The sequence below is a fragment of the Rhinopithecus bieti genome, unplaced genomic scaffold (assembly GCF_001698545.2).
Source record: "Rhinopithecus bieti isolate Rb0 unplaced genomic scaffold, ASM169854v2 scaffold_10548, whole genome shotgun sequence".
In the NCBI taxonomy this organism is placed as follows: domain Eukaryota; kingdom Metazoa; phylum Chordata; class Mammalia; order Primates; family Cercopithecidae; genus Rhinopithecus; species Rhinopithecus bieti.
In genome coordinates this window covers 1170888-1179410 of record NW_016806834.1, presented here as the reverse complement: position 1 = coordinate 1179410, position 8523 = coordinate 1170888, and the positions used below count along the sequence as shown (strand labels likewise).

General features: G+C 44.7%; 1 protein-coding gene across 16 annotated transcripts in view; it reads left to right on the top strand.

Moving 5' to 3' along the window:
• Positions 1-8523, top strand: part of PIP5K1A (phosphatidylinositol-4-phosphate 5-kinase type 1 alpha) — a 50265-nt gene that overhangs the window by 30753 nt on the left and 10989 nt on the right. For all 16 annotated transcript variants that reach the window (XM_017877724.1, XM_017877718.1, XM_017877716.1 and 13 more), the window contains 5 exons: positions 2019-2149; positions 2598-2715; positions 2901-3053; positions 4548-4847; positions 7005-7210. In XM_017877724.1, the coding sequence (XP_017733213.1) occupies positions 2019-2149; positions 2598-2715; positions 2901-3053; positions 4548-4847; positions 7005-7210 (908 nt within the window). The remainder of the gene's footprint in view (positions 1-2018; positions 2150-2597; positions 2716-2900; positions 3054-4547; positions 4848-7004; positions 7211-8523) is intronic.

The window sequence follows — 8523 nt, the reverse complement described above, 5'->3', positions numbered from 1 at the left end:
CACAGCGCCGAGCCAGCTCTTTTATATGTTGAATAGTGAAATGAAAAGATGAGTTTCTATTCTAACTGGGGAGGCAGACACTTAAAAACAATAGTAATAATTTATTTTCCTTTGACCTATTTGTACATTAAGAAAACTATTTGTAGGCTGGGCGCGGTGGCTCACGCCTGTAATCCCAGCACTTTGGGAGGCCGATGCAGGCAGATCACGAGGTCAGGAGATCAAGACCATCTTGGCTAAGATGGTGAAACCCTGTCTCTACTAAAAATACAAAATATTAGCCGGGCGTGATGGCAGGCGCCTGGTGTCCCACCAGCTACTCGGGAGGCTGAGGCAGGAGAATGGCGTCAGCCTGGGAGGCGGAGCTTGCAGTGAGCCGAGATCACGCCACTGTACTCCAGGCTGGGCGACAGAGCAAGACTCCGTCTCAAAAAAAAAAAAAAAAAACCAAAACTAGTTGTAATTTAATGCCCATTGAGGACCAAGTAGAAATATAAGTAATGTCTGGTGGAGGTTGGGGATGAGGCAAATAGAGCAAAGCTGTCTAATCAAAGTTTCTGCGATGATTAAAATGTGCTGTATCTGTGCTATCTAATATGGTAGCTAAAAGCCACACTTGTAAGACTGAGGAAATGAAGTTTTAAATTTAAATTAACTTAAATTTAAATGGCCATGTGTACCTGGTGGCTACTCTTATCAGACAGCAAAGATCTAGATGATGCGATACTTTCCCATGGGCTTGGAATCCTGGATTGTAAGAGTGGGGCTCTTGTATTTGTGTTTTGACCATAGTTTGGTAATTCTAAATCTGAATACTACTCTCAGAAATAATTTGTCTTTCATGCTTTCTTCTTCAGTTAGGAGCTCTTTTACCACACTGTTGTCCTTTTGTTTGAGACAGAGTCTTGCTGTGTCACCCAGGCTGGAATATAGTGGTGTGATCTTGGCTCACTGCAGCCTCCACCTCCCAGCTTCAAGCAATTCTCCTGTCTCAGCCTTCTGAGTAGCCGGGACTACAGGTGCATACCACCTCACCCAGCTAATTTTTGTGTCTTTAGTAGAGACAGGGTTTTACCATGTTGGCCAGGCTGTTCTTGAACTCTTGGCCTAAAGTGATCTGCCCACCTCCGTCTCCCAAAGTGCTCGTATTAGAGGCGTGAGCCACCGCACCCACCCCACCTTTTTGTCCTTGAGTCACTAGTCAGGCTCTTCCTTAGAGGACTGAAGTTTCTGCCACCAGCCAGTCAGATCAGAATATTAGTTAATTTTAGGGCTGGGCATGGTGGCTCATGCCCGTAATCCCAGAGCTTTGGGAGGCCTAGGCAGGTGGATCACCTGAGGTCAGGAGTTTGAGACCAGGCTGACCAACATAGTGAAACCCCATCTCTACTAAAAATATAAAGAATAAGTAAGGCATCATGGTGCATGCCTGTAATCTCAGCTACTTGGGAGGCTGAGGCATGAGAATTGCTTGAACTGGGGAGGCAAAGTTTGCAGTGAGCTGAGATGACGCTGCTGTACTCCATTCAAGCTTGGGTGACAGAGCGAGACTCATTCTCAAAAAAAACAAAAAACAAAAAAAACAGGAATATTGGTTAATTTTAGTTACATTCTATATCAGATGAAGGAAATGTTTAGAGGGCTCCAGATACACTCTGGGGGCAGAAACCTTAGGAGTGAGAACTAAGAATGTTCTGTCAATACTATGTGTCTTCCAAATACAGATAAGGAACTCTTGTTTAGGCGGGCCAACAGGAGCACCTTGCCTAGCTGAGGCTGGCTCAGAGAGTCCAGCTTTGCTATTCTGTATCCTCACTGTCCTTCCAATCTTTACTAAGCTTAATTGCAGAGTACAGCATAGGGATGGGGAAACTGGATTGTCCCAGTTTTATCTGAACTATTGCTCAGACTAAAGGACATTTTTTAAAAGTGTTTCTTCTAGCTTCTCCCTTCTGAATTTTTATTGTTATGGTCCTACTTATAGTAGGAATTTTCTTCTAATTTCTCTTGTTTCTCAGACAACCTCATCAGCCTTGAAAGGTGCCATCCAGTTAGGCATTACCCACACTGTGGGGAGCCTGAGTACCAAACCAGAGCGTGATGTCCTCATGCAAGATTTCTACGTGGTGGAGAGTATCTTCTTCCCCAGGTACAGAGTTTAATGTTCAGGAGCATGTCCTGGAAATGTGGCCTTTTCAAATCAGTCCAGGGCAGTTTTAGGGGTTCAGGTCTGACAGTTTAGGCATGTGTCCAATTCTTAACCTGGTTTTAATCAGGGTGATGTAGGACTAGAGAGTTCGGAGAGCAGATGCTATCCTCTAGATGTTTCCATTAGCCTCTGTCCTATGGATTGACCTGTAAAAAAACAACCTCATGCATTGGATAGGAGGCAGTGTGACTCCTTCTTATTCTTGTGTCTTGCTGTCCATGCCGTGCCATTGTCTCACTAAGTGACTCATCTAAGGGCCCTGATTCTCTTAGGAGGAATGTATTCCCCCACTCCCCCCACCATGAGGTGACTCTTGAGTGTCTCCGCAAGGTAGATTTTCTGGATGATAGGACTGGTGAGTTACGGCTACCTCTGTTTAACCCCACAGTGAAGGGAGCAACCTGACCCCTGCTCATCACTACAATGACTTTCGTTTCAAGACCTATGCACCTGTTGCCTTCCGCTACTTCCGGGAGCTATTTGGTATCCGGCCCGATGATTACTTGGTAAGCATCTGGATATCAGGACCCTGTGACTCCAGTATCAGAGGGATATTCCCAAAGGAAGGCCCCTTTTCTCCACAGTCTTGCTCTGGTTTTTATTTAGAAAAGAATTGCATCTGTAGATGATTTTTGTGTTGGGCAAGGCCCTGATGTGTCTAAATCTCTTAGTTCTTCTCTGTTTGCCCCAGTATTCCCTCTGCAGTGAGCCGCTGATTGAACTCTGCAGCTCTGGAGCTAGTGGTTCCCTTTTCTATGTGTCCAGTGATGATGAGTTCATTATTAAGACAGTCCAACATAAAGAGGCGGAGTTTCTGCAGAAGCTGCTTCCAGGATACTACATGGTAAGGGAGAGAGAATCACTGTCCACCTGTGCTGCCCACTTCTGGGCAAGACTAGGCAGGCTGTCTTCAGCAGGGTAAAACTGTGTCAGCACTTCTATCTTAAGAGCGTAGTACAGGCTGGGTGCAGTGGCTCACGCCTGTAATCCCAGCACTTTGGGAGGCCGAGGCAGGCGGATCATGAGGTCAGGAGGTCAAGACCATCCTGGCTAACATGGTGAAACCTCGTGTCTACTAAAAATACAAAAAATTAGCCAGGCGTGGTGGCGGGGGCCTGTAGTCCCAGCTACTGGGGAGGCTGAGGCAGGAGAATGACATGAACCCGGGAGGCGGAGGTTGCAGTGAGCCAAGATTGTGCCACTGCACTCCAGCCTGGGTAACAGAGCAAGACTCTGTCTCAAAAAAAAAAAAAAAAAGAGAGTGTAGTTCAGTTTTGTGCTTTTCACCCCATTTCTTTTGCCTTTCTGTGGTAAAAGAGGTTTTGTTTATCTATTCTATTTTAAGTGTTGCCAATCTCCCAGGCTCAAGTGATCCTCCCACCTCAGCCTCCCACATAGTTGGGACTAAAGACATGCACCACCACACTTGGCTAATTTTTGTAAACTTATTTTATTTTTTCGTGACAGAGTCTCGCTCTGTCATCCAGGCTGGAGTACAGTGGTGCAATCTTGGCTCACTGCAACCTCCACCTCCTGGGTTCAAGCAATTCTCCTGCCTCAGCCTCCTGAGTAGCTGGAATTACAGGCATGTGCCAACACACCAAGCTCATTTTTTATTTTTTAGTAGAGACAGGGTTTCACCGTGTTGATCAGGCTGGTCTCAAACTCCTGACCTTGTGATCCACCTGCCTCGGCCTCCCGAAGTGCTAGGATTACAGGCATGAGCCACTGTGGCCGGCCTAATTTTTACACATTTTTAGTAGGGATGAGGTCTTACTATGTTGCCCACAACTCAAATTCTTGAGCTCAAGTGATCCTCCTTTTGGCCTCCCAAAGTACTGGGATTATAGGCATGAGCTATTGCACCTGGCTGTTTTCGTCTTCTGTTCTTAGTTCAGCTTCTAGTTTGGGGAACGAAGTAGGTTATTTCCCTTGATAATACTCTCTGCAGCCTTACTGTGACTGATTGCTATTGGAGGTTCTGGAGAAGTTAGGTAACTCTCCTTACCTGCCTTACTACCCTCAAGAATATACTATACCCAGGGCAGAGGGTGTCGTCTTCTCTTAAATCTCTCTGAAGAAATATATCCATCTTACATTGGTATCCTGACTGATTTCTGTATTGAAGAGTCTGTGGCACAACTTGATGGTGAACTTATCATTGAAATAGATGTATAGGGAAATTTAAAGCATATATGATGTAGGTTTATGGGCAGACAGATTGTGTCTGAATCTCATATAGGAGATAATGGGAGGATGGGTGGTAACTTTTGCCCTCAAGTTTCACTGAAAATCAGCTAAGTTGTTCTCCTACTTCTGTTTACTTTTGTGTTCTCAGAACCTCAACCAGAACCCTCGGACTTTGCTGCCTAAATTCTATGGACTGTACTGTGTGCAGGCAGGTGGCAAGAACATTCGAATTGTGGTGATGAACAATCTTTTACCAAGATCGGTAAAAATGCATATCAAATATGACCTCAAAGGCTCAACCTACAAACGGCGGGCTTCCCAGAAAGAGCGAGAGAAGCCTCTTCCCACATTTAAAGACCTAGACTTCTTACAAGACATCCCTGATGGTCTTTTTTTGGATGCTGACATGTACAATGCTCTCTGTAAGACCCTGCAGCGTGACTGTTTGGTGAGTTTGTTATTTAGACACCAAAAAATCTGAGTTACTAAAACAGCTTGATTGTTCTTAGGCATTAAGTTTGTGGGAGATGGGACTCTGTTCCTTAGCACTGTATGTCCTGGGCTGTATTTAAAATAACTTTTAATTAGTTCATTGCTATTCCTTTACAGTTTTACTTTCTCCCCATTTATCCTCCCACAGTGGGATTTATTTCCTTCTCTAGCTAGCCTGGGCCTCATAGTCAAATGTTCTGCTTATTTTCACACCAGCATCATCCTTCCTCAGATTTTGATCCTGGCTGCCAAATCCAAATTTATATTTTGGAAGCTGAGTGCTGCTGAATAATATTATACAAGCATGTATACTGGCATCTCTACAGATTTATGATGTCCAACCCCACTTGGGCTTTCAATATCATTCTTCAGTCCATTTGCTGTTGCTCTCATTAGGGATTTCACATGTTTGGCACTTAACCATTTTCTGACTGTCATCTCCCTAGCTTTGTTTCTTAACAAGCTACCTTAACTTTTTATCCTATTTCATCCTCTCATGCTGCCCCTGTCACTAACAGATAAATGTATCTACGTTTTACTTTATTTTTTATTTTTTGAGACGAGTTTCACTCTTGTCGCCCAAGTTGGAGTGCAGTGGCACGATCTCGGCTCACTGCAATTTCCGTCTCCCAAGTTCAAGCGATTCTCTTGCCTCAGCCTCCCAAGTAGCTGGGATTACCGGTGCCCATCACCATGCCTGGCTAGTTTTTGTATTTTTCGTAGAGACAGGGTTTCACCATGTTGGCCCTGCTGGTTTTGAACTCCTGACCTCGAGTGATCTGCCTGCCTTCGCCTCCCAAAGCGCTAGGATTACAGGTGTGAGCCAGCGGACCCAGCCTAGATATCACTCTTGACCTCTGTACTCTTCTATCATGTGAACACTTCCCAGTGTTGCACATATTAAACTGTATTGTGTTTATTTTACATTTGTATCCCTTTCTAAATCTATAATGTCCTTGAGGACAGAAACTCTCTCTTTAATATCTTTATATCTCTGTAAGGAGGCAAGTACACTGTACATGGTGGGGATTCAGTAAATGTTTAACTCAATTGAAGCTAGTCATACAAGGTCCTACCACAGATCTGTTCTGTCACAAAGTGTACTTTACCACAACCTCATTGTGGAATCTTCACAGCACAAATACATATTCCTTGTTCTCTCAAGAAGGTAGTGTTCTCTTCATGGAGACATACATGGAAAGAACAAAGATGATCTTGTGGGCTAGGCAGTGGGACTTGGAAAAATTATGTGTACTCAAATGAGAGAAAGCTAAGGGTATGTAAATAAAGACTAACCAGGCTGGGCGTAGTGGCTAACGCCTGTAATCCCAGCACTTTGGGAGGCTGAGGCAGGCAGATCACCGTGTCAGGCGTTCGAGACCAGCCTGGCCAACATGGTGAAACCCCAACTCTACTAAAAATACAAAAATTAGCTGGATGTGGTGGCACGTGCCTGTAATCCCAGCTACTTGGGAGGCTGAGGCAGGAGAATCGCTTGAACCAGGAGTTGGAGGTTGCAGTGAGCCAAGATCGCACCATTGTACTCCAGCCTGGCGACAGAGCAAGACTTAGTCTCCAAAAAAAAAAAGGGTGGGGGCATAAAATAAATAAATAAATAAATAAAATCTAGCCAGAGGAGGTTAACATACTTTTCTCCAGGGAAAAAAGTAGGAAGAGGCAAAAGATAATCCTGTGTTTAGCCTTACAGGTTCACTGTAAGACTAAATTAAATAATTACATCATGAAAGCTGTCATGCCAGGCGTGGTGGTTCATACCAATAGTCCCAGCACTTTGGAAGGCTGAGATAGGCAGGTCCCTTGAGTCTAGAAATTAGAGACCAGCTGGGCAGCATGGTGAAACCCTGTCTACGAAAATAAAAAATTAACCAGGTGTAGTGGTGTGTGCCTGTAGTCCCAGCTACTTGGGAGGCTGAGATAGGTGGATCCTTTGAGCCTGGGAGGTTGCAGCTACAGTGAGCCGAGATCACATCATTGTACTGTAGCTTGGGTGACAGATTGAGACCCTTTCTCAAAAAAAACAAAAAAATGGTGAGATCCTACAAAATATTTTTATTTCCCCCAAGGCTCAGATCATGTTTTTTCCTTCCGTTAGGTGCTGCAGAGCTTCAAGATAATGGATTATAGCCTCTTGATGTCAATCCATAATATAGATCATGCACAACGAGAGCCCTTAAGCAGCGAAACACAGTACTCAGTTGACACTCGAAGACCGGCCCCCCAAAAGGCTCTGTATTCCACAGCCATGGAATCCATCCAGGGAGAGGCTCGACGGGGTGGCACCATGGAGACTGATGACCAGTGAGTGGGCTCAGGGCCACTAGGGAGGAGAACATAGGCCCACAAAACTTTTCTTTTCTTTTTTTTTTTTTTTTTTTGGTTTCATTCTTGTTCAGGGTGATGTGCAATGGCACGATCTCGGCCTACTGCTGCCTCCACCTCCTGGGTTCAAGCGATTCTCCTGCTTCAGCCTCCTGAGTAGCTGTGATTATAGGCGCCCACCACCACACCCAGCTACTTTTTTGTATTTTTAGTAGAGACGAGGTTTCATCACGTTGGCCAAGCTAGTCTATGAACTCCTGACCTCAGGTGATCCACCCACCTTGGCCTCCCAAAGTGCTGGGATTACAAGCGTGAGCCATCGTGCCCTGCCACAGCACTTTTTCTTTAGGAAGGGACCCAGCTTCTGGAAAGGAATAGCCTTGACTCAGCAGTTGGATCAGTAACATTAATGTTTACAGAAGTATAGAGTGAGTTTGAATGAGCTTTCTTAATGTAAAAGGAAAAGAAGATTAATTTCGGGTTTATAGTGTATGTGGGAAGGAGAGCTATTCAAGAATTAAAGACTTAAAAAATTATAGTCTTAGATGCGTGTCTGCAAATTATATTAGAACTTTATTATCATTTTTTAATCTTCTCTTTTTGTTAGTAATGTATTAGAACTTAATGAAAAATAATTAATGGTCTGGGCACAGTGGCTCATGCCAGTAATCCCAGCACTTTGGGAAGCTGAGGCAGGTGGATCACTTGAGTCCAGGAGTTTGAGATCAGCCTGACCATCATGATGAGACCTCATCACTACAAAAAATCAAAAATTACCCAAGTGTGGTGGTGAACACCTGTGGTCCCACCTACTCAGGAGGCTGATGAGGCAGAAGAATTGCTTGAGCCCAGGATGTCAAGGCTGCAGTGAGCCACTGTACATGCCACTGCACTCCAGCCTGGGCAAAGAGAATGAGACTCACCCTGTCTCAAAAAAAAAAAAAAAAAATTATTATAGACTTCTTTGTGGAAGGCATCCTTCTTCATCATGGATCTATCTAGTAAGTGTAATTACTGAAATACCACAAATATCTTAGATTGTTTATTTTTTTAAGATATCCAGCCGGGCGCGGTGGCTCAAGCCTGTAATCCCAGCACTTTGGGAGGCTGAGACGGGCGGATCACAAGGTCAGGAGATCGAGACCATCCCGGCTAACACGGTGAAACCCCGTCTCTACTAAAAAATACAAAAAACTAGCCAGGCGAGGTGGCGGGTGCCTGTAGTCCCAGCTACTCGGGAGGCTGAGGCAGGAGAATGGCGTGAACCCGGGAGGCGGAGCTTGCAGTGAGCT